Source organism: Nothoprocta perdicaria, unplaced genomic scaffold, assembly GCF_003342845.1.
Source record: "Nothoprocta perdicaria isolate Ctin4 unplaced genomic scaffold, notPer1 scaffold_0, whole genome shotgun sequence".
Classification (NCBI taxonomy): domain Eukaryota; kingdom Metazoa; phylum Chordata; class Aves; order Tinamiformes; family Tinamidae; genus Nothoprocta; species Nothoprocta perdicaria.
This window is the reverse complement of record NW_020454092.1, coordinates 18,973,315-18,998,868: the sequence shown is the minus strand read 5'-3', so window position 1 is coordinate 18,998,868 and position 25,554 is coordinate 18,973,315. Positions and strand designations below refer to the sequence as shown.

General features: G+C 42.2%; 1 protein-coding gene across 1 annotated transcript in view; it reads left to right on the top strand.

The window, feature by feature from the left end:
* DAB1 (DAB1, reelin adaptor protein) overlaps window positions 1-25,554 on the top strand; it is a 224,081-nt gene that overhangs the window by 115,183 nt on the left and 83,344 nt on the right. The window contains exon 3 of the mRNA XM_026034677.1: window positions 19,829-20,028. Within this exon, the coding sequence (XP_025890462.1) occupies window positions 19,962-20,028 (67 nt within the window). The 5' untranslated portion in view covers window positions 19,829-19,961. The remainder of the gene's footprint in view (window positions 1-19,828; window positions 20,029-25,554) is intronic.

Below are 25,554 nucleotides of genomic sequence, written 5' to 3'. Positions count from 1 at the left end.
TTTCCCCAGTTACTTCTCACTTGGGGGTCTCAAAATGAACATCCCTACAACAGGGGAGAGAGAAAGATGGGCACTTTTTATCAGCTGAGAAGCGATGCTATGAATAGAGAATTGTGTTTTAGTTTGGGCTATGCAGACAAAAAGTAACAGGCAGTGCCAGGAAACCTGGTAAGAAGGTTAGAGAGTGCTGCATGTGCCTCTGCTGCCACAGTTCAGAGAGAAAATGATGTAAGGAGTGCAAGTACATGGCCTGTTGTTTGATGATTTTTCTGTTCTTTGCTAGCAGATGATGCAGAAAATCATCCTTGATGTTAAACATCCGTAAGCAAAAACACAGAAGGTGTCATAATACTCTGACATCACAGCAATAAACATTTCCATTTATTTTAACTGAAATGTCGACCCATTTATGAGATCTCCTAACTTTCAGTATGATCTGTTGAGCAAAATTATTAGAAATAATAGGTTTGATTCACCTCACTTTTGCATTGTCTTTCACAGATCTTAAAAGGAGCTCCAGATGCATCTTGCAAGAGCTTTTTATTTGTTGTGTGACTTGGCATTTAATGTCTCAGTGAACCAAACAGTTAAGTTTTGGTTGCAGTGGAAGATTGATAGGAGCAATTTTCAAATGTGGTATCAAAACAAAGCGAAAATATGTCATGTTTAAAATGCAGAGCTCTGATGCATCCTGTGGTCTGGTAATAAATGAAATAGCACTGCAAACCTGACAGATTTGCAAGAAAATGTTTTTTGAATTTATGAGGATTAATTTTCAAGATGAAGTGCAATAAGAAAGAGCATATTAGTAGATACTTACAGAAGGCAAAGGGAAGCAGCTTTCTGAGACTGAAAACAAACAGGTAATGATAAGGCTGCCTTCCCTTCTGTCTTCCTGTGCTTTCTGAAATCCAGTAGCAAGTAAATAAATTCCTATTGCAAGTGGCAATAGCAGCTTGTCAAGCAAGTGTAACATCTACCAGAAGTTTCTCTGCTTGGATTTGTAGGGTTTTTTGATTTTTTTTTTTGACTAATGGTAGCAGAAATGGTAGCGCTCTCCCCGAGCGGTGTTAGGAGGATCACGACGTGGAGCTAAAGGTTTCCTCCCAGGGCTGGTGTTCTTTCAAAACAGGAAAAACAAGGAAACAGAAGCAGCTCTGTATTTCTTAGAAATAACTCCAAACTTTTCTGAAGCTTAACACGTTTATTGAACACTTTGCACTTGAAGATTGACTTTGCTTTTCCAAAGACAAGGCAATTGCAAAGAATGATGTTTGGTAAGATATAAACTGATCTATTTAAGCATCATTGGGTGGAACTGGCCTAAAAACATGCCTCGATACCACTTATATTTAGCAGGGAGTCAGCCGCACGTGCCAAGTGCTTAACTCCTGTTTGTATTGATTGAGGTTTATTTTAACGCTGGAATTCCTTGCTTCGCTTCCTTCCATTTCCTTGTATCTGCGCAGATGCCTTGGCGATCGGCCGGTGCCGAATAAGCTTTATGCCCCCATTAGTGCAACGTAGTTGCTGGCAAGCATGATTTAATGCAGTGAGTGAAGGAACCGTGCACAGACACAGGTCCTGGCTCCCATGTTCAGCTGGCAGGACTCTGCAAGATCTTCACCTTCCAGGAGCTGTGTTGGGGGCATCTAGGCTGTGCTAATACGGGTGGGAGGCTCCAGGAAGCCACGGGACCATTTGCATGTTGACTCTGGTAGTATTTAGGTCTAACAATACTTTGTTGAGTTAGAAATTGGAAGTGGAAGGCCATCGTAAGTGGATATATTTATTTTAAAGGACAGAAAATGCATTTCTGTAGTCTGTATTTATATACCTCTAGCCCACATGGTCAATACATGAAAATATATTGGAGAAATGGTGTAATTTGGGTGCCTGTCGTAGCATGTGCTTAGTTTGCCTCCCCTCCTTGTCCCCTGCAAGGTTGTGTTACCTGATTGCTGTGTTACATTTTGAATTTCTGTCAAATCCTAGTATCTTTCCCTAGGAATCTGCATTGTATCAGTTTCACTTCAAAACACATCTTTGCTGTGGTAAAATGATATAATTTTTACTCTTGTCAATTCTTCTCTTTTATTATTTTTTAGTTGAATCTATGTGTGTGTATATTTGAACAGAGCTGGTTATGTTCCTGATGTATATCCTAAAGAGATGGTAAAAGATGTAGAGAAACTTCTGCATCCTGGGAGTGTCCTGGGTCGTCGTGGTGGTGCAGAGGAGCCTGCTTGGTGAGGGGAGGAAGGGTTTTCCATGTGCCAGCAGCTTCATTGGGTGCTTGGAGAGAACTTCCTCTTCATTGAAGGACAGGGTGGTCCTAGACTTCTCCTAGTACCGCTGGGACAAACAGGTCCTTGGCCCAAGGCAGGATTTTGTTCAGTTTTAAGTTCAGTCGGTATTTGGTAGAATTCCAGGAAAATTCTGCAAGTCGTTGTGGTCATCAGGGCTCATTTTGAACAGGCAGCACTGTCTGAAGCTCCTTCTCATAGCTTTGGGGGCAGACTTGTCTATATCTACCACAGTTTCTCATGCCATGTATGAGGTCCCCATCGTACTGTGCATATCCAGAACCACAGCAACAAAGATTATCTGAAGAGCTTAAGAATTCAAATGTAAATTGGGGAACGGGGAGAGTGAACTGAGTACAAGCAACAGAAGAGGGGGGAAAGATACCAAAATGAAAATTGTCTATACACGTATGTACATATGTGTATGTTGTACATACATACATGTACATAGAGAGCTGCTCTTTTAGAGCTGCTTGTAGCTGGCTGTTTTATCAAAGGGCAATGCCTGTGTGTTGTGCTTGTCTGGAAGGTATATGGCTTTCAGATGGAATGAGTATTTTAGGGGGTGTATCTTTGTGTCGTCGTATAGATAATTTTCTTTTCAATAGAGATCGATGTTAATTGCTCAGAATTTACATACATGTGGATTTCCAGGAGTTGAAATACACTAGGGGGGATTTTTTCAGGGACCGTGAGGAATTGAGCCCTGCTTCTCCTTCCTTTATCTGCTCCTCTCCGAATGCCAGGATCCCAAATGTGCATTGGATCCTGCTCTTCATCCCTGGATACCTGGGCAGGCTGTGGGCTGTACCACTTAATGTCTGCACGATGTTACACAGTGATCCTATGTCACCTAACTTATATCTCGACTATTTTCTGTGCCCATTGAATGCTGCTTTGTCCCCTGTGTGGAGCGAGCAGCTGTGGCACCGGCCTTGAGGATGTGGGAATATGAGTGAAGCCAGAAACCCCATTTCCAGGATTGTGAAGCTCTCAGCTCTGAATGGGGACAGTGACACTGGCACCTTGTAGTGAATAACTACCCTCTGATGACCATTTATCCCATCGAAACCTGCGTTTTTCACAGTCTTGGTTCATCCTACGAACGCGCCTGCTCTGGTAGGCTTCCATGAGCCAGACTGAGTTGCACTGTCGAGTTCACATTTGGACAGAATTCAAAGTTTCCTAAGCATAAATATTCACATGCATATGATGGCTTGTGTGAGTCTGTGTTTAGTCATCCTAATGTCTGTTAGCACCTGACATGAAATGACCAGAAAAGTGGATGCGCCGCTTTGAATTGCAGCCTGAGTTGTATCTGTTGTGCGGTGTCTGACAAGTCTAGCTATCGAGTAACCTATATTTATTTGACATCTGAGCTGATAAAGCTATACAAGTTTTGGAAGACAATTCTGAAAATGTTTGAGTTCTACTTGTCACTGAAGAAAAAAATTCCATATGTAGAGGGTTGAGTTATATTTAAGGATGTAAAGCTTGTGAAGATTTTAGGTCTTTTGGGGGAATATGCGTTATATGTAGTTGCACATAAAATCTAATAATCTAAAAGCATAAAAAAGGTATAAAAGTCTCTCATTTCTGTTTTCTATTTCATATGGATTAATTTACTAATTAATTTACTATTAGACAGGTCTGAATAATGCTGTGAACTCAGAGTGGGTGGAGTTTCTGTTTAAGCCTCTAAAATTTCATCTCAGTGTTGTATTATCTACACTTAATCAGAGAAGATTTCTTCAAGCCACTATAAGTATCAAAATTATTCTTGGCACATCCAGCCAGGCACTTCCTCAATCTTCTTGCAGCTATTTCAGCTTCAAACCCAGGCAGTTTTTGTGTCTATTGAAACTGTGCTGTTGTATATTGTCCTGTATGGTCTCACTGCCCATGGACAGACCATGGGCCACCTCCCAATCTCATTGACTTCTCTGGAGTTTTGTGCAGTACAAGGATGGTGCAAAAGCGGTGCAAGATTGGGTAGACATGATGACTTTTTAAGTATCGTGTAAATCTGTTGCACTACATAGGCAATGTAGTTTCTGATTTCAAATTCTAAGGTGTATTAGTAATATATTACATAACAAAAATAGATTTCCTGGTGTTCATTGCTTGCATATTCACTGCAAAGTATCAGAAAAAGTGGTATTTTGGTTCAGTGTAATGCAAGAATTTCCTAGCTGAAAATGGGGAGTGGTTGTAAAATGAGGTTGGTATTTGAATGTAGCATCCAGGAAATGCCCAAATTGCATGCGCCTCAATGACTAATATTTTGACATTTAGAAAGGGGCCTTTGGCTGCATGCTTTGATAAATAGTAGTTGCATGTCTGGGGTATGTCGGATCTGGAATCTGAAATTCGAGGCTGGAATCCATCTGTTCATGCAAAAGTCTTTATAAATAAAAGTCATATTTAAGACTTCATTTATAACAGAAAAATATTTCCCATCTGTGATGTAAGTATTCACTATGGAGAAATAATTCTAATCAAGGAGTGGTAATGGGTTATGCACTTCATGTAAAAGTCTTCTGAAGATAATGGAAGGACTCCCAGTGAAGTGAGCTGACTTTGCACGAGGCCATAAGTAATTTCTTCTGATACTAATGATGGCCCAAGTGCTGTCAGTTATGCAGGACTGACATTGTAAAAATGGGCATTTATGGTTTTCTAATATTCTTACACTTGGACAAAGTGCATCTAGTTCTTAATGGAAGTGCTGGTTTCAATCTTGAATTGCTGAAATAATCCTGTGAATTTTTCAGTGGGGTTTGAATTTGTTCAAGTTTTCTCTTTGTAAATCCAGTTATTGCAGGGTCGTGTGTCACCTCTGTGCTTGCTCAGATGGGAATTTGTGTATTTGAGAGTTGTGTGGAGAGGCTTTGTGTGTCCAGAAGTTCGACCATATAAACTCAGTTTGTGTGCCTAGTAGTAACTGCTGTAAAATTAGGTGTCAAGAAAACTAATTTCCATCTTGCTCTGCTCCTGTTTGATAATAATTAATGAATGGTTTGCTTTAAGTAGGTGATTCAGTTTTCCAGCTTCCTTTTTAACTTGCATCTTAACAAATACAGGCAGACACATCAAAAGAGGCACCGTCAAACTAGACGTGAAGTCAAGATTGGCGATTTTCAAAGGAAAACATGGACTTCTGTGTAGACCATTTTGCAGCCTGATACTAGAAGTTATTCAGTATTAAAATACAATTTGTAATAAAAATGCTTACAAGCTTCTAATTGCAGTGCTTGGAGAAAACGATATCGATATATTCCTCTTTTAAACAATAATCTATGTGACTTGTCTCAAATAGTCTAGACTTGCATCTGAAAAGCTCGTAGGAAAGTGGAAAGGCTGTGCAAGCGTATGGTGCTCTAATTAATGGGGGCAATATTAAGCTTTGAAAGTCCTCTGGAGCCTCCGTCGCTGCTGGAGCATTTTGTGTGCTGTGAATCCTCCCGAACGGTTAGAGCAAATGAACTAACATAGCCTTTGGGCTGTTGTGTTGCACTGTGTTGTTGGAAAAAATTAATCCTGTGCCGTTTTGCATTTGCTGTCTGTGAATCAAACTGTGAAAGCTAATTTAGAAACTTTCACACTTGGCTTGAATGAGGACTGTCAGTGCTCGGAGAATGTCAAATTGAATGTGATTAGCTCCGAGTGGGCTAGCTTGGATATATCCATCAGCTTCAAAGTGCCCGGGCTTAATGACTGCTCTGCTAAACTAACATCAAGGTTACAGAAGAGAATTTAAAGGTATTAAGTTGTTACTAGAAGTTGCCTAGTTGTAGAACAGATATTGGAGAGGGAATTGGTTTGTAACGCTGGAGGGTTGGGAGCCCCTTGGAAAGCAGATTGCGAGGCCAGTGGAAGGGGAAACAAGCACCTGATGAACCCGCTCAACATTTTAAGGCATAAATAATACCAATTGTAAATATTATGCTTTGTAACAGTAGTAGATTAGTATTTGTAGTCTCTGAAGTAGTTGAGCCTCAGCATGTTTGAAGAGGCAGCTGTTGGATGCAACTGGGATGCGGGGAAGGGCGATTTATGGGGAGTAAGTGGTTGCCTCTGGGCCAGGGCTTTAGTGCAGGGAGGCCACGTGGCTTTGCCGCGGGTGACTTGAGGACAGTGTTTATCAGACACTGGTGTGCAGGAACCACATTTCCTTTGGAGAACACCAAGCAACAAGCCCTGCTCCTGGTGGGCCTCAAACCCTCATGGTGACGTGAAACTCAGGTGATGACTGCGCCCCACCTCGAATGACGTGCGTGGCTGATCCCAGTGGAACTGTGTATGGAAACAGGAGCAGGGTGGGAATCCCATCACGGCGGGAATAGCTGCGGTCCTTCACCTTCAGGTGCTGGGTCTCCCTCAAGTTATCCTAGGAGGAGTGTAGCAAGCGGCCGTCGAGTTTCCCAGCGGGGACGGATCAGGTGGTAAATGTGGGAAATGGCAAAGAGCCGATGTTGTCAATTAGCGCCTTGCGTGGCAGCCATTCCCATGGGGGCAGCAGCAGTTGTGCAGACAAGAGCTAACATTGTTAGTTAATGAACCAAGCCGTAAGTACTGTTCACGTTTAAAATATTTACAGGGTAGCATCCTGTCAAGAAATGCCATTAGTCCTTCCTGCGTGAATGTGGTGCGCATGAGTGCTACCTTTATGTGTGGATTTGTATGTGTATGTACACTATCAGTGCAGGCAATATGAAAGGATATATATATATTAATTCAAAAATCACTGAAGAAATTCCATTATCCATGTAAATGTATGCAGCGGAAGACTTGAACTAACTCTTTAATGTGAAAAATGAAAAATTACACCATTTGACATGAGGAAGCTGTGCTGAATTACGATATTTGCACAGTCTAGTTTTCCGCCTTTCCTGAAACTATCGCCTGAATTATTATGGTGGTGTGTAAAGATTCTGCTTTAAGCTTAATCTGCCTTCTTACTGAATGCTGTCAGGATATTTTTAAATGAAGAATACTGGAACCTGGTAATATTTGGCTCTTGGCTCCTATAGAAATGCCATTCAGAATATGACTTCAGACTCGTAAGTAAAATAAGGTAAATCAAATTTCTTGGGAGTATTTTAAAACCATTCTTAAAAATATTTCAATATAGCTTCACCATTCCCCAAACACCTAATATAACCAAGAGAGGGGTGTGTGATTTTAGACTTTTAAAGCAGTGAGTGAACTTTACGTCTATCTAAATGTTTGTCGTTCAATAAAAATAAAAGCAAAATACTGTACCTAGAAAAACTTGAGATTAATTTTTTGAGCTTCAAACAGAGGTATTCTTCAATAATATTCTGAATACTCTGAACTACCTTGTATTTTATTCTGGAATAGAGGCTACCAAAAGCTGGTACTTGCTTATTCATGTTTACCTACAATGTGATGAACACCCCAGTTGTTCTTCAGATCCACTTCAGTCCTGAGTGCAAGACTAAATCTTGTTGAGAACATAATTTGAAGGCTTTTACCAGTATTAAATACTTGCTTTGCAACCTGTTGATACATGTGTTAGCTGTATAACTTCCTCTTAAATCACAGCCAGCGTTTTGAGGGGTTTATGAAGGCTGGATGTGGATGTATGTCAATTATTTTTCTTGGGATGATGCCAAGCCATTCTGCTCTGATGAGAAATAGCCCCGTGGCCTCGTGGTGTTGACTCTATTGCAAGTGCAGTCCCTGCAGATGGACCCAGCCGGCAGGATCAATACATTGGGCTCTGTCCTTATTAGAGCTATAGCAGAGTGAAACATAAATCACGACAGGACATCTCTGCCGTGGGTCTCAAGGCATGTGTTCCCTTCAAATTCATCAATCTGCAGAAAATAAAAGGGAAAAATCAAGGAAGTCCAGAACACAGGTATCCCTTCTTGTCTATTTGAGCCACAGCCCGTACTGCAGTTGTTCTGACCTTATCCTTATGACACCTCTATCATGTTCTTGGGTGAAGCTACAAGATTTTGTGCTGGTTTCCTTTTGGGAAACTAAACTGACCTTCTCCCCTTTGTCAAGGAGGCTGCTTGGCAGCGTGGCCAGGCGGGAGGCTTCGGTACCAAGCAGCAGTTTTATCTCCCGTGCCTGCTTTAGCCAGGTTGTCCCCAGCCCTGGCACACGGAGTGCTTGCAGGGCTCGCCCTGCTGGGAGCATTCAGGGATGTGGGACTGCATTTTGGGTTGCTTATTAAAACATTTTTAATACTGTTTTGACAAAAACAGATCTGAAAGTCACAGTATAGCTGGAGCTCCCATTTTTCTTTCCTGTCCTTCACTTGCAAAGTATCTTTTGAGATCTGCTCATCTCTGCTGGAAATCTATTGCATGCTGCTATGTGCAGTGTACTTTTGCACCTAAGTTATCCTCTTTTCTTTGGAGGTTACAGCACACATATATAAAAGTGTTGATTAATACAAGTCAAGTCCTTCAGTGAAGAAGGATAAGTATTAACGTTCTCCAAATGCAGCTTATACATGCATTGGTACAGTAACATTTCTGCACATACAGTCTTAGCATAGACCTGTGCTTCGAATAAATGCCAATTACAAGGGAAAGGTGGTCACTGTATGTAGGAAAATGTGTTGTTTGCAGCCTGCTTTGTGAGCAAGGATGGAGGAGAAAGGGCTGAGCCTGTGCCCAGGTGCAGCAGAACGGGGCCGTGGAGCCTGAACGGTATCTTTGCTTTTGCTGCACGCCAGGCAGGCTTTCAGCCCCAGTGGCTGCGCTTAGACTTGGTGAAGGTGCAAGAAGCTGGAAAGCGAGTTTGCAGTGGAAAATGTCAGAGGACTTCAGCAATAGATGATGTTACCAAGCACATGTATAATTAAATCAAAATATTTTATTGGTAGTAACTGCAACAACAGAATCTCTATAAAAATGAACGAAGAGGCTGTAATAGAGTTATTGTAAGATGCGTTAATTCTGACTCAAATCTGGTTGTTGTATTCTGGGCTACTGCAAAGTGCATTTCTTTGTATGGAATGCTTGATTTAATGCAGTAAATAGCATGAATCATAGCTACTACTAACCTTTCTACCAAACTAAAACTGTAAAACGTTTAGGTCAACAATTTTCTGCCTCCATGGTTAGAAATAAATCTAGAAAACCTCTATAAGCTTCCTTTACAGAAGAAACAATATTTTTAGACAATGAACATAACTTTTCTATGCTGGTCTCTTACTGTGCCAACAAGCTTTTTTCATTGATTTGTATTGTCGGACACCGTTCTATATTGTTCTTATTACCAATTTAATGAAATCTGCCCCCCTCTGCTTTTGAAAACTGCATTTAAAGATGGAGCTCAGTGTATATGTGTTTTCAAGCAACAGCACACTGTGCTTTTTCAAAAATGAAAGAATGTGATGCATTTTGGATTTCAAAATCTAAGTAGAATTAATCATTTGCTGCAGATGATACTGTGGGAAGGTTTTACAAGAGGAGGGTAATCAAGTAGGGATAATTAGAATTACTATTTAAATATGCAGAAAGCAAAAAGCATATCTGGAAAAGCAGAGTGAAGTTATAACAGCGTAAGACTAATGTAAAAATGATTTGTAAGCAATAAAATCACATCCCCCTGACTTTGTAAGTACAAAATAATAAGCAATATGGAATAATGGAGGCTCTAATAGGCTGGGTTATAAACCTAGTGATATGTGATTTTACCATTAGATTTTACCTAAAGGGGATAGATTGGCTTAACACTAATAGTAGTTGTGCTAAGTGGGGAACACAGGTTTTTGAAGTGGATGTGCAGTGAGGGAAGAGAGTAATGGCTCAAGATGGTCTTAGAGCAGTTAATTCAGAGTAGTGGCTTGGAGTTGGTGGGACCCGTCCTGCTTGGCCTTGCTGCTTTGTTAGTGATAATCAGCTTGAGTGTGCGAAGGCTGCTAGGGGGGAGAGGGATGCGAGTCTGCTTGTGTTGTTGCACATGGTTTGATGAGGAGCTGAAGGATATGCTGTTAAGAACAAAGCCTCCTTAGCGGAGAAATGGGCAGGATGGGCTTTGAGTTCTTAGTCATCTCTGATTTCTGTAACTGTCATTATTTTTGCTAATTAACTTAATTGGGTAACACAAACATTGCATGTCTTCCAAAACTGTTACTGCTGCCTGCTACTTAATTTGTGGAATTCAAAGCGGGGAAGGGGAAAAATCCAAAATGTTCAAGTCGCACGTAGGCACTAACTTTGTTGAACGCCTGCTCATGTGAGCAGGTTTAATTGAGCAAACATCGACGGTCTCACCATATTGCACAGAGCTCCTGTCAGCTCTCCCCAGCTGAGTGGGGTCGGGGCTCGTGAGCGCTGGGCATCCCGAGGAGCTGCCGGTGCTGCTCGGATACCTCGGGATAACTCGGGATAACTGGCCCCTTTCCCTGCGAGGGAGGAGCGAAGCCAAGGTCCCGACCACTGCTGGTCGTGGAGCTCTCGTGCGATGCTGGGTGCTTAACCCAGCGCTCTGGCTGTCGGCCAAAGGGACTAATTAAATTCCACATTCCCAAATTCCCTCTCGTTTTAATTGCATGAAGTGTAGTTCATCTTCTGGCTTTCTGCTCTTGCTGCCTGCACAGCTAAGTTTTGCACTGCAGCGTAGTCCTTACTTCGCGTTGTGTGATGCCCTGAACACGACGTCCCTGCTTTTAAGAGTGCCAGATGTTGCAGGAGAACAATATAAAAGATCAGTCCAGATGGTACTTATATTTCATCGTTTTTCTTTGCTGAACTGAACTTCTGTCATCCAGTGGCTACTCCGTTTGGCTTGTTTAGATTGTAGGTCTTGTGGAGGCTCCTTCATCAAAGACAGTTTAAAAGAAATAATGTGTTTAGATTCCCACCACATTGAGGAAACCCACTTTTTCCTGGTGTGGGGCTCCACATTGCCATGGGATAACTCATCTCATGGCACAGTTGGAGAAGCCTGGAGCTTTGCTCTAAGCTTAGGCTCCAGTGTGTGTTTGGTGGTTTTGCCTGAGCACCAGGAACACGTCGCGCTCTGCAGAACCAAGCTTGGGAACGAGGACATTGGTGCAGCCTGCCCTCTAAAACACGGTTTGGTTTCCACTTCAGCTGTGGTGGTGCCGCTGCCCTGTGCTGGAGACCCAGCCTGGGGGGTCACCACGAACGGTACCTGCAGAAACTGTAGCTGAGGAATCAGGATAGCCGAAAGATGTCTCAAATAATGAGAGCAAATACAAGATTTAAACCCGAGAAGTTAATTTGTGGAGAGTACAGTCTTTGATAAGGATAAAATGCAAGTTATTTCACGTAACGGTTCACCTGGCTGTAATAGCAGCTAAATTTAGAGCTTATAAGCACCACCGACCTGTAATCAGAATATGCTTTCCCTGCATAAAACAGAATTATATTAGTCAACATACATGAGCCAGGGCTGGGTTCTGTGTCTGCTTGGGTTTAGTTGCGTTCTCCTGATGCCGAACTCTGTTTGGCTTTTGGGGTGACCTGGGTATGTGCATCTTCCTTAGGCCTGTCAGTCTCAGTTACTGCAAGTTATTGCATCAAAATCTCATTTATATTTAAAAAAATAAATAAATAAATAAAAGAGGCTCCCATGCCTGTTACGCTCTGTGGATATTTATGGTGCTTTCTGCCATGTTCTGTCCCTTTCCCTTGACTCTAGAGCAATGCTCTAAACTCACCTAAAACCCTTCTCTTGCAAACTTGATTTTGCCGGTGTGCGAAGAGGGAGGGTCAAAAGCAGCGTCCTGCCTTTGGTGCTCCCGGGTGGGCATTAACGTGATCCCGGCTGCAGGGCAGCGTGGCTGGAACCGCTGGCGTCGGAGCGGGACGGGATGAGCGGGATGATGAGCCAAGGCCCCGCACGTCTCTGCATCCCGGCGCTGGAGCAGCGGCCTCGCTCTGCCCGCCCTCGCAGGCACCGCGTTCAGTGCAGGAGTCGGGACAAGCAGATTCCAGGAATTATTTTCCCGCATTGACTTAGCAGACTTGCATCTCAATATTTCAATATTTCAGCGTGTGCTTGCATTGCCAGCAGCGCCCTGTCTTTATATGCATTATCTCTTACTAGGAGGTCCAACACGATGCTGTCTCCTCACTGTATGAGAGCCGTTTCTATTAAATAGAGGCACAGATTTGCTGTTATCCCAGATCTTTCAATTTTTTTGCTAATTTTTCATACAGGAGCACACTCAGTTTCCTGATAAGACATACGCGCTAGTTTTGCATCTCACAGGGACATACTTGCTTTTCCTGAGGATGCATTAGGCAGTGGTTGCTGAAATGCCACTGGCTTCAAGGTATGCACATTCACACGAGTGACTTTTACCATGTCTCTGTAGAAAACGCCTCACAGCTCAACTGCTCTTGAAATGGATAAAAGTGTGCTAATTCCTTCAAGGTAAATCAGCAGGATTATGACATCTAGGAAGAGGAGCCTGCCAGACAGCTCGGGAGCAATGTGACTAGGACTGACCCAATAGCATCTCTGAAGCTTCCCGAAAATTGCCCGAGGAGGCTGCCAAGAAGCCAGCTGCTGCTGCTGGAAAAATACCTTCTGTAGCTTGGCATTTGTCCTGCAATTGCTTCCAAGAGAAAATAAACTGTAGCGTGACAGTAGAAGGTGAATAGTTCCTCATTACAGGCTATTTGGGTGATTTCAGAACATGTTTAGAAAACAAGCATGGGTTTTGTCTTGTGATACATTATCCGCTTGTGTAGGTCCATAAACTCATCTAGCTGCTTAACAACTTCCCCTCTGAGCAATCAAAAATACCATCTTTCTGTTTTCCTTGACATTTCAGCCTGGTGGTATTTTGTTGTTTGTTTGGTTGCTTCTCTTTGTCTTTTGAATAGTTCCTCGTCCTTTTGAATAATTCCTTCTTTCCAGATCGCTTGGGCTTTGATTGTGCAAGGACATGTGCTCCCATAGGTGCTTCCACCCGCATGCTTGGAGCAGCCCGGAGCCTGCTGCCTTTCTCTACAGCTGCAGTAGTCCCGATACAGAAAACAAAACCTGCCCCACACTTTTGAGGCTTAGACTGTAGTCTAGCCTCTAATCTAAGAAAATTAGTCACGACTTGAAATTTCTGCAGCAGAATCTACAGCCTTTCTTGAACACTGGGAAGACTCAACACGTGTGTCTCTGCCCTGCCTTTCAGCACTTGTGCGGGACTATTTTCATGAACTATGTTGCTGGTTGGAAGACTTAAGCACTGAAGTATTCCTGTAGCTAAAACTCATGAATTGTGATATATTTATTGGCTGTTCAGCAACGTTGGAAAAAGGCATTTCTGCTGGAGATGCAAATTCACTCTTCCAGGCCCAGAAAGCTCTCTGCATTTCCCACTTTGCTCTGGTGGTCAGTGGACTCTGGTGACAGTCTGGTCACTGGGTCCCTTTACAGCATGGTGAAGTTCTCAGGTTAATTTTCCTTGACTTGGCTTGGCTAGGAGGAAGCAAGGGCTGAGTGCTGCAAAAGAGCAGAGAATAAAGGTCCTGCATGAGGCATTTATGTTGGTGGTGGCACTAAGTTTCCTACACTGTAATGTCAGGAAATGCTCAGGAAATAGAAGGGTGTGGGGTGCAGGTTGACTTGTGCAACCAGGCAAATCTCAGAGGCCTGGAAGTCATTGGAGAAATCAGCTGCTTTGAGAAGAGAATATAAAGCATCACCTCAAGAGCCACTTCATATTTCAAAAAGTGGCTTAGGTTAGATGTTGCATGAGTTTTGTGCTGTGTTTTGTTTAAAAGGAACAAGAAGGTGAGTTCTGGTTTAGTTTCATTCACTATGTTAAGAGAGCATTCTTGGAAGAAAAAAACAACTGAATTAAGGTATTTTATAAAGGATGCAAGATGAGTTTCCTCAGTTTATTCTGCCGCTTTAAAACATGCTGAGCTGTCCAGGCCAGGACACGTTTAATTCCAATTAGGAGGCCCAGGTCCTGATTGGGAGGAATTTGCATTTCCATATAAAACATGGCAGGGAGAAGCTGACATTGCTTCCCCTTCTCCCCACTGATGCTCCCGCCTGCCTGCGCGCTGCTCCCTCTCCTCAGCTTGATGATTGCACCGTTGCACTTTAGTAATCATTTAACAGCTCTAATTACAGAATACCCTGATCCCGACTGCGTACTTTGTCCTTTTTCCCTTCCTCGTCTTCACTCTGTTTCTTTGATGTCAAGAGGATTGCAAAGGAGGGTTTCTTCTGCTTTGCAAAAAATAGATTTCAAAGACCCTGCTTTCCTAAGGTAAAAAATTGTGTTTTCATTCAGCTTTAGAGTTAATTCTGTTGTATTTTAGACACAGAGAGCTTGGTTGTTCTCGGTCACGCTGGCACAACGTCACTGCCGCTAATGCAGATAAACCAGCATAAAATGGGTGCAGCTCCAGGTGCTGGTGTGACCAGGTTGATATCAGTGGGCACAAGGCAATTTTCTGCAGGTGGGAAAGGGATCGTGCTCAGGCCGTGTCGGGGTTGGAGCGGTTGGGACTTGGATTTGCTGCTTTTTCTTACAGAACATTCTAAGGATTAATTTTCCTGCTGCGTGCAGGGTTGGCAGTGTTGTAATCCGGGGGTAGCAGAGTCCTGGTGTAACACAATTTTTTCAAGAAAAAGCATTTGGAGGCGGGAGCAGCCTCTGAGTATTACAGGAATGACGTGAAATTCTTAAGCCTGTTCCCTTTGGAGCAGTGCTGGTTCTATGCAGTGCTCATGAAAAGCTTGAAAACACCCCGTTAGTGGAGTTCTGAGTTTTGGACCAGAAAAATGTGCCTACAGGAGGGGTGAGCTGTGTCCATACCTGGTGGTCCAGGTTTTCTCCTCTGGCGCTGGAGTCGCATTCCCTGCCCCATGGGACGGGGCAGCCGGCGGCTGTTTGTTGCGAGAGCGATTTGTTTGGTTTTGACCCTATTTCCAGAATATTGTACTCTATAATATAAAATGGAAACAGTGATATGGAGGTAAAAGATAGTAACTTTCTGTAAAAAAAGGGATTTTGATGAAATCGACTCATTCTTCTGAAAAGATTTTTAATCCAGCTGGTGTTTTCCAGGAGAAGAAATCTGTCACGTTCACAGCACACCTGGTGAGTAAGCAGGGAGATGATGTGCAGAACTCACTGCTACGGGGAGCGATTTCCAGGAGGAATTTCAGTGATTATTCCTGCTGTCACTGGAATACTAATATACATCTTGCTTTGGAAATGTTCCCCAGGTCCGTGTTTTGGCCAGACGCTCTTCTGGTGGGAAATGAGCTTCTTGGGAAGCCAGTTACACGGTCTGAGCAATGGGCCTGACACATTCCCTAGAGATGGAGTAATGAGACGTATTGTAAACCACAAGAAATTTAATAAAATGTGTCAGTGTCCTCAGCTACATGTAGGTTTTTTCTTTAAAAAAAAAAGACACGTTTCTTATTTTTGAGAGATAGGAAAAGTGTTTTATGAATACAGCTAAACAAATAGCAACTTTATGCAGAAGAAGACTAATTGCTTTTATGGCTCTACTGCTAAGTAGTTGTCTGATGCTGGAAGAATTAAAAAGAGTTAGTCATAATGTATAGTTCTCATATAGATAGACAGCATAATAAAGCTTATTTAATTTTCTACATATAAGAGGAAGGAGAGGGTTTGAGGTGGGCGGGCAGGAAACGTGAGGGGGGAAAAGAAATATGAAATATATAGAACATGGAATATATTCTGAGTCTTTTTAAGCTGTATAACATTACAGAGGAGAAGAAAGGAGAAAGTAAGCAGTAGGATGCAGGATTTTGGAGGAGAGTTTCCAGCTGGGAAGGGTGGATCTTGAGGAACTAAACCAGGTGCTTCATCTTCCGTGTGTCTTCTGCAGGAGGAGTAAAGTTGCTTGCAGGATTTCAGCTGGCGTCTGTATACACTTCCTTTTATCTTTAGAGGCTACATAAATGTCATATAAAGGAAATAATAGGAAAATGTGACAGTTGTCGTACCATGATAGAGTTAGCCGGGTCTGTCAGCTGAAGCAGCGTCAGCGACGCTGCTCGCTGGGCAGATGACCAAAGTAGAAAAGAGGGTTTGGAGGCAGTGCCGTCTAACCGAGATTTCTGTCTTTCATGGCATAATCCAGGCTTTAAAATATGAGCTAGTTTAGACTTTGCTGACAAGTGCATCATTGATGAATTTGTTCTAATGAAGTGTATACAGAGACATCTTCCCCTCTTTGCTTTGTTTTCCTCATTTTCTCTCCTGTTTCAGTATCTTCAGCTCCTCCTTGTAACCATCTTCCTTACACCTGGTTCTTGCTTACAGGCCTTATTAACTGAAATATTTTGACAGCTTTTGGACCATCAAAGGCTTTTGAATTCCAAGTTTTGAATTCGTGTTGTGCAAGAGCCATGCTCTGCCAGCAAGCGGCTTCCAGCAGGGAGGTCACAGAACTTGACGTCTGGCAAAAGCAGCTGCAAGTTGGGTTCATGTGGATGATGCAAAGGCTTTGGTAGCCTCTTCCCTCATAATTTTGCCCCTTACATTTTGGGATATGTTAGGGCAAGAGCTAAGGTGGTAGGAGGAGCGTTTTGTGGAAGCAGCCAGTGGGAACTGCTGTCCTGTTGAGAAGAGGCTGTCAAATACCGCAGTGGGGTCGAGGGGAACTTAAGCACCTCGGGAATGCCAGGACTTAGTTACAAATCCTGTCTAAGGCTGCTTTGCCTTTGCATAAGCAGATGGAAACTGGTTTCAGGGCAGGGAGCCTCTGAAGTTTTGAAGCCCTGAAGAAAATGAAGAAATTCAGATATTTTACAGCCGGAAGGGAGCTGTTACGCTCCTCCTGCGTGACCTGCTTCAGAGCTCTGAGCAGAGGATCTTGCCCAGTACCCCTGCGTGAGCGAGCTCGCCAAAACATGGCTTGGAAAATGAAGGATTATCCTGAAATTGTTGTGGATTGTTGTGGATGGTGAAGCATGTGACTCATTCCATAGCCTGTCAAAAGCACAACTTTGCTGGCTGCAAAGTTAGAATTTGCAAAAAGGGTTTTTCACTGAGGCTTTTGCAGGCGGAGGAGCAATGCAGCATGCAGGCTTAGGGCCGCTCCTGGAATTAAAGCCAGTTAATTCCAAAATGCGCTGATTTTGTTCCTGCTGTACCCACTTAATGAGGGAATGGAAAATGTCAGTATTTTGTTAAAACGAGGAGCTCTGAATTCTCCTTAGGAAAAGCTGGCACGTAGCGCTGTGAGAGCCGGAGCAGTAACGAGGCATCCAAGGTGATCACTGCAGTGGAGACATGTAAGATGTTGGTTCTCTTCTTAAAATTCTTTTTAATGCACTTAAAATTACGTCTTGAGAGCGGGGAGAGAAGCGTGGCAGGACTATGAAAGGAAATAACCTCTCTCTGATAAAAACCCGGGCTGCCGTCCTTCCCGCCGTGGGAAGACGGGTGTTTAACCACCGTGACCTAGATCGGAGGAGACAACAAAGGCTGTTGTGGTGAGGAACAGATTGACTGCGTCCTGATCGGGGTAATAAACAGCTGAAATATGGGCAGGACGTGGAGGTTTACGTTAGAGGAAGATCTGTGCTGAGGGAGGATTCGTCACTGTAGCAAATTCAGCTTGAACCGTAGCTCGGAATTGCTGGATTTTACAAAGATACCTGTTAGGTTTTTCAAGGATCTCTGAGATGGAGAGAGCACGACCTGATCAGGGTTTGAAATAAATCAGTGTGTGCACCTGGCCAAAAATAGACATGCATTTGTTCTTTAAATGCATTGCTTGACTTGTCCTGAGGGGTTATGGTTTGCCTGGAGAGCTTCAAAGCAGCGAGCAGTCCCATATTGCCAAAATTATTTGGTGTCCTTCAAATGCTGCCATTTCAGCCGTCCAGCTCAAAGTAGCTGACAGCAAGTGGGAAGATTCACTGTGCTTTGTACCCTAATTCAGTCTTTTAAGGCATTAAAATTTGCCTAACTCTTGACCCTGTGGGGGCTCCGTCTTCCTTTTAAAATTTGCCTTTACATTGCTTTATTATGAACAACGTCCTGTAAATCTTTTTCTTCTGGTATGTGAAGCAGTCCTTCCATTAGTGCCTCTTGCCGAGTTACTAAGTTAACCTTTAGGTAACCATACAGCCGGGTTCTAGCAAAAAATCAACTCTGACAATCCAGCTATGACTTGGGATGCGCTAAGCGTGTGCCGTGGAGCTGTACAGATACATCCTGCCCTGCTGTAAAACAGTGTGTTATTAAATGGGGTTGGGCGAGGGGGGTACGAAGGGCAGTGGGCACACAAGGGGCATCTGATCCCTGCAGCCTTCGCTCCCTTTCTGCTTTTCTGCTGGTTCCTTTGCTAAGAAAGGGACTGAGTTTGTACAGCTCCCGAGGAGGTGTGAAGCCCTGCAGCTCCGCGCTGCCGTCCGCCTTTTCTTCCTTCCCTTGCCCTGGTCCTCTTCCTCAGGCTCCATCGCAGGCAACTCTGCATTTCAGAATCAGTTCAGTGCCTATGGAAGAGCTCCCTGTGCATACTGAATAACGCACGTACGGGTTTGGAGAGCTTGTTAACGAAACCCCCCTGACACACTTCAGGACGAGGAAATCACTTTGCAGCGTGCGTGGCACTGCAGCGTTAATGAAGCATTTTGCAATGTTAAAAGAGCCTGCATTTGGTTGTACTAGAGGCTTTACTGCAAAAAGTGTTTTAAACTGTCAAAGTTATTTCAAATTGGAAAATGTTTTAGTTTTTTAAATCAAAGGGAAGCAAAGTTAGTAGTTTGAACTGCAGTTAATCTTTAGCCGGTTCCCCAGCTGGTGGGCTGAGTTAGTTGTGTTCTTAGGTACTTATTAAATGACTAGAGAGCAGTTCAGGCAGCTCGGATGGATGCACCAGGACTGTGCTCGTAATGGAGATTTTTTTTTTCCACCGAAAGAAAGGTCAATAGATGAAAAGCACCATGACTGTAGGTATGAAACTGTAGCTTGATCCCCGCGTGCTCCCCTTTTGCCGCATGCAAGCAGCCCTCTCCTATCTGAATGAATGGGGAGGCTAATTAACCAAGATTTCAATGTCCTTTGCAGGAAACCTCGTTAGGTGAACATCCATAATCACAGTTGTGTTTATGGGGAGGCTGAGGTGTGAGGCTCTCACTATAAGTGAAGGCACTTTTCTCATTTGACTTTCTTCAAGTAGAAGAATGGCTGCATTGAAGTGGCATTGAAAGAGCAGTTAAGGAATAAAATCCTGAATTTAGTATCTGGCTATATGTTTCTACCTTGGGATGACTGCCTTTAAGAACAGAGAGCTTACAGATTTTGTGTGTGTGCATGTTTTTTCCATTTGTGTCCTTCCCTGCCACTTCCCACGCCATAATTCTCCACGGCCTCCAGCTGCTGCTCCAGATGGATGTAGGTCTTCCGTGCACCTTGCGGTACCTGGAGATGTCTTGGGTATCCCAGATAATCTCAAGGAGCACTTACCTACATTTAAGCATTTAAAATTGCAAGCTCAGAAAATAACCATAACTTCTTTTCTCTTTTTCTTTTTTTTTTGCTTATTTAACAGCACTCAACAGGAGTGAATGAAATGAACTGTTTGGGTTATAGTCTCTGAAAGGCTGAATTATTCTCTTGGAGAGACGTTCTAAATGAGCCTGACCGCGATACTGGATCTGTGTGAAGAGGACTAAGGATATAGGATGTCAACTGAGACAGAACTTCAAGTGGCTGTTAAAACCAGCACAAAGAAAGAGTCCAAAAAGAAAGGTAAGGACTAATTACTCTTAAGAGGGGTTTAGTGAGCAATTATATCAACTGCTTTTTATACAGCTGTGATTCTTCTCTTACCTATGCAGTCCATGGAAGTAAATATATGTTAATCCCCATGAGAACCCTATCTGGTCAGGGGACAGAGTTTGAATCTCTGAAAATTCAAAAAAAAAAAAAAAAAAAAAAAGGTATTATTAAGAATATATTTAAAATAGGAGAAGGACTTTATGTGTGTGTTGTAATTGTTTTGCAAATGAAAAATGAAATTAGTGTGACCAAAAAGCTGTTGTTTTTCCCGTGGACAAACATTTTGTTTTGAGCAAACCCAAGTTTAGATGCGTTTTTTGTTGCTGGAGTTTGAGTCTTAATTGGCATTTGATGGAACTGCAGAGAGCTTGCTGTGGTGGCGGATGTACGTAAGATGAGATGCTGTTCTCATGCAATATTCTTTCTATAAGAAACATGGAGGAGGAGGAAGCATGGAATTAAGGAGAAGCTTCAAGTATATGCATGTCTGGATAATTTCAGTTTTATAATTCCACAACAAGATTATAGGGAAGTTACTTGGACAGGTAGGCTTGAGAAATGTGGCTTATATCAATTGCTAATTAAGAGCAAGAGTTCTATAAGGTTTTGATAGCCTTTTCTATCTTACATTTTATTAGTATTTTTTAGTATTTTTATTGCTTGAGTTTTTAAGTGGTGATGAACAGCCGAGAGCTGAAATTCTCATGGTAAATTATATTGCTCTCTTTAGCAGTTGGCTTTTTATTAATCTACAGAGACATGAATCTGAGACTGAAAGAAAATTTTCTATTTTTAAGCTTATGTTGTGGAAGATGCTTTAGAATTCTTATGGCTACTCTAGGCTTCAACTCCATAATGAAGAAAAAGTTTGTTTAAGATGAAAAAGAATAAAAACTGCATTTTGGAAAGGCAAAAATATGAGAACTTTGTGAAATGAAGTGTGTTTGAAGACAGATGCTCCTCAAGGCAAGCAAAGAAAGTAAAGTTGGTTGTGTCATCATTTACTTTGGGGGGCAAGCAGGTAAATTTGTAAAGCTGTAAGTTTTTAAGTTCTTCGTGATATGAATAGTGTTCTTTCAGTGTGTCCCCTGTAATGTTCCTTTTGCTGGTGGATGAAACTCTCAAAACCAGTGAACACCCATTTTAGAGGCCTTATTTTTATGCCAATAAAGTTTTCAACTTGGAAAAAAAGATAATTTCACAAACCATAATAGTTGAGTGCTCATGTGGAGGGGCGTGTGGAGGGGAAAAACCTGGCTGTTTCTCAAAATGGAAATTCTGGGAGTTCCTTTTCTGCTGAGAAAAAAGTATAAAATGTTTGGTGACAGCTTTCCCATGAAATAAGTATTTGCTTTTTAATCATAGAAATTGCAGCTGTAATGTGTGTTCAGCTTTTGTTGCGTTTTGGCAAGAGCCATGCAGCATCTCCTTCTACCGCTATTATCTCTGATAATAACACAGGTATTGTGATGAACTCTGCAGTTCTCTGGTACCACATTGAACAATTCTCCTAACGGTGACATGAGCTTCCTAACGGAGTGACTGTCCTGAGGATGAAAAGGGAGCAGTAGCATGGGGGTAAAGCATGGGACAGGGCACTTTCTACATCCACTGCAAGCTTTTCTGTGTGGTATGTGCTAAATCTTTAACTCCATCTGTGTGAGGTTATAATAAAACAGTACTTACTGCATAAAGTGTTCATACATTACAAAGCTTAATTGTTTTGTGGATGTAAAACGCAGGGAAATGCCTGTCTCCAAATCAAGCTAGAGACTGTATCCTCATTTCTTAAGCAGACAAGTTAATGGCCTCGACAAGTTAAAGGCCCACAGACAAACCATTAAACGAGGGCCAATGCCCGTCCTTGGGATGGACTAACCCTTTGCAGCAGGTTGTGTGTGTGGCTTTTGGGCTCGTATCACCTGGATTACAGAAGCAGAGGAGATGATACCCGCTCTGTAGTGTGTTTGGTCAGAAAAGGATGAAGGGGAGGGAAGTTTCAGCGTGTGCCCTACGTTAGTCCCTTCCTCCAGAATTAAATTGGATTTGCTCTGCAGGGTTCCTCAGTAGCTGCAAAGTTTGATATATGCAAACTTTCTTATAAAAGCTCTTAGTAAATTCCACTTTGATATCAAGAGGGTTTTACCTTGATTGAGGAGCTGTGCCTGGCAGCGCTCAGATGCAGTGTTTTATGTGTAAGTGGGAGATGGACAGACAACATGTCACAGCTGGCTTAAAAACCAGGATATTTGGTGGGTTTATTTCTGAGGCAGATGGAGCTCATAGCATTATTGTTGCTCAGATTTTCTGGAAGCTTGTTTGTATATATTGGGAATGCTCCTCTGTCCTTGTAGTCGCATGCAGAAGCAGTTCTCTTACAGAGAGGTTATTTAGAACACTCCTCATTAGGCACAGTGTTTTTATAGCCATAAACTTTATAACTTTGTCATTCTATAACTCTTTGGTTTCTCTCTGCTGTCGTTAGAGCTAGTTTATAAAAATGTATTCTGTACCAACACATAAGTGTTTTTACTGCATCTAGGACAAGATCTTCAATAAGTTCTCCTGAAAACTGTTTTCTTAAGTAAAATGCAGCTGTAAAACTGTAATGTGAGTAGATTCAGTGTTGCCATGATAATATCAAAATGTATTTTTTTGTATATTAACATTATTGCTATGAACAATCTTAAAAAATAGACTGCTAAAAATCAAGTGCTGCTGTTACCTTGTGTTTAGTCAGTATTAACTCGATGGATAAACGTGCTGCCAGGACTTGAAAAGTTCGGGAAATTGCCCAGGTCTCACTCCTAACACATGGCAGGAGTGTGAATGGACACGAGGAGGATGCAGTTAGGAAAACCGAGGTGAGATGAGCACCTTCCTCCCCGTCCAGGTTGTTGCTCCTCAGTATCAATATCAGCCTCCTCAATCCTCCTCTGCACACTGTGGGTTAAGGTGTGAACTGGCCGTGCATCGGCTCCTAGGAAGGAAAACAGCATTTCCACCATCCTCCACCGCCCGCCCTAATCTTCATGTCGTTCTTGGCTACTGTCTACTAGTAACTTATCTCTGTCTTGTAATTACCTTGTGAGAACTTGCTGAGGTTTTAAAACCATGACCTGAAGAGGTTTCGTGTTGCTCTGTAAAAGGCAGTCGAGCTAAATTCTGCAGATATTTGTAACCTACTACTGTAAGACAAGTGACACTTTGGTCGTTTCTAGTTAAATTGCATGTTCTGCTAGGAAAAGTATAGGAAACTAATTGAAATGACAGTGTGAAAAGACTGTTTTTCATTTGTTTATGTCATCTCTGTCACTTCACTGAGAAGTGATTAACAAGTATTATGTTTGTAGCATTCTGGATAGAAATTAAAGGTTTTATTAGCCATAAGCCATACTGCTTTCTTGCAATGTGCAGGGATATTTTTTTTTTTTTGAAATAAATGTATAATCCATAAATATATACACACACATACATTTATAGATGTGTGTATATGCATTAAAGAATTCAAATGAAAACATGTATTTGAGCTTCTTGGAAGCATTTGAGCTTCTTGGAAGAGCTTCAGCAAGCCCTTCTGTGAACTGTACTGCAATGATGGTGAATCCATACTGACAACTACCTTGGAAAAATCTCCTCTTGGAAAACTAACCTAAACAGGAGACCTGAAATGGGAGCTTAGCAGAGAAGTGAGCCAGGATACCAAATTTGAAGCATCTTCCTTTTTGAGGAGTGAGAGAGTGGAGTCAACTCGGGGACCTTTTTAATGCCAGGTAAGGGAAGAGTCTTTGCAGTTGGTGTTTATGAGATCACGCCGGCCTTCACACACAAGTGCCTTGATTTTGGCAGAGCCATATCAATTTCCTAGATATTTCCTAGCTTTTTTAAGCTCTAGTGAGTGCCTGGAGTCCATCTCGCCATCGGAAGGAGACCCCTTACATCTCCTGAAGCCAATCATGCTAAGATCAACTAGCAGGTTCCTAGTGAGTTTAGAAGACTCTGGGCATAAGTAGCCTTTAAGCAGGATTGTTTTGTGGCTTTTGTGGTTTTGATCGTAGGGGTCTAGTGCTGCCTGAGCCCTGCTTCCGGTTTCTTTGAGTCCATTTGAAGCTAAACTTTGGTCTATAGATTTTCTAAATATGAGAAGAGGTTGAAGGTGTCCGTTGTGAAGACTGCGAGTTTGTCTTGCATAGGAATCTCAATGCAGTTTTTACAGGTTTGTTTACAGACTGGCACCTCAGTTTAAGAAGTATTAGGAACAATAACATTTTTTTTCCACATTACAATCAGCTAAGAACAATTAAAGCATCATCTCTGTAATGAGGTGTTGCAAGTTGTCAGATAATTCTACGTTTACTTATTTTTTTTCTGATTAGGTAGCTAGAATTTGTGGCATCCAGCAAAATTCTGAAGAAAAATCAAAGAGAGGCAGTGAGGAGCTTATTTCATTGACAGGGAATGGATTTGCTCTGTTAATCATAGCTATATGATTTTTTTTCAATAATTTATAGATCAAGTACAACAACATTAATTGGAACACTAATTGAGTTCACATGCATTGCTTTAACAAACCTCTTTTGTGAAGTGGTTACTGACAACATTAATTGCACAGCTTTCGAGTCTTGATATAAGTTATGAATTCATTCTCAAGTTGAAAGAGGGTGGGAAAATCATTAATTTTGGCATTGTGTGGTTATAATTAACAAGAGTTATCAAATAACCTAACTATAATAAATTAGAGAGCTGTGTCAAATACCATGTCCAACTAAAGGGGAGGGGTCCACGGTTGTGTTAATTGAAGCATTTCTACGTGGAAATGGATGTTGTCTTTTGTGGTTAAAATGTTTGCTTTTATATTTAATTGAGAGGCAGCTCTGTGTAAGTTAAGGTTAGAGATTCATTACTTTGCTCAGTCAGGAATCAATCAGTTCAGCGCAACAACGTGCTCTTCTTATGTTGTCATTTCTCAATATTATAACAGTAATCAAAGCATTTTGGTTGAAACTGGTAATTAGGAGCTTAATGCAATAGATGTTCTACAGAATATTTGCCTCGTGTATCCGTCATTAAATAAAGGTAAGTGTTACCATGCTCCAGGGCTGTCTATACGTTAGGAGGTCTATAGGTTGCTGGCTCTGAGGGTCAGCGCTGAATCCAGCTCAGCTCTATGCACCTGGCTAAGACCTGGTTGAAGCAAGGAAAAGGTGAGTTTCTGGGGCTCGTAAGCAGGCAAAAAAATAATATTTAGGGAAATTTTTGTCCCATTTGCAGTCCGTACAAAGTCTGCCAGGGGAGTTTTGCATTAGGACCTTTGTGAATGAGAAGGACGGTTTGCCCAGAGAATTCAGGGAAGAAAATTCTGTCGTGTAATGAATATAACTGAGCAAGAATGGCTTAATTCATCCAGATTAGTAGCTAAAGTGCCTCTAGAGGTTTGGATTAGTAGAAGGATCCTAAAGTGGCTCACACAGGAATGTTCTACAGGGACCAGTGTGT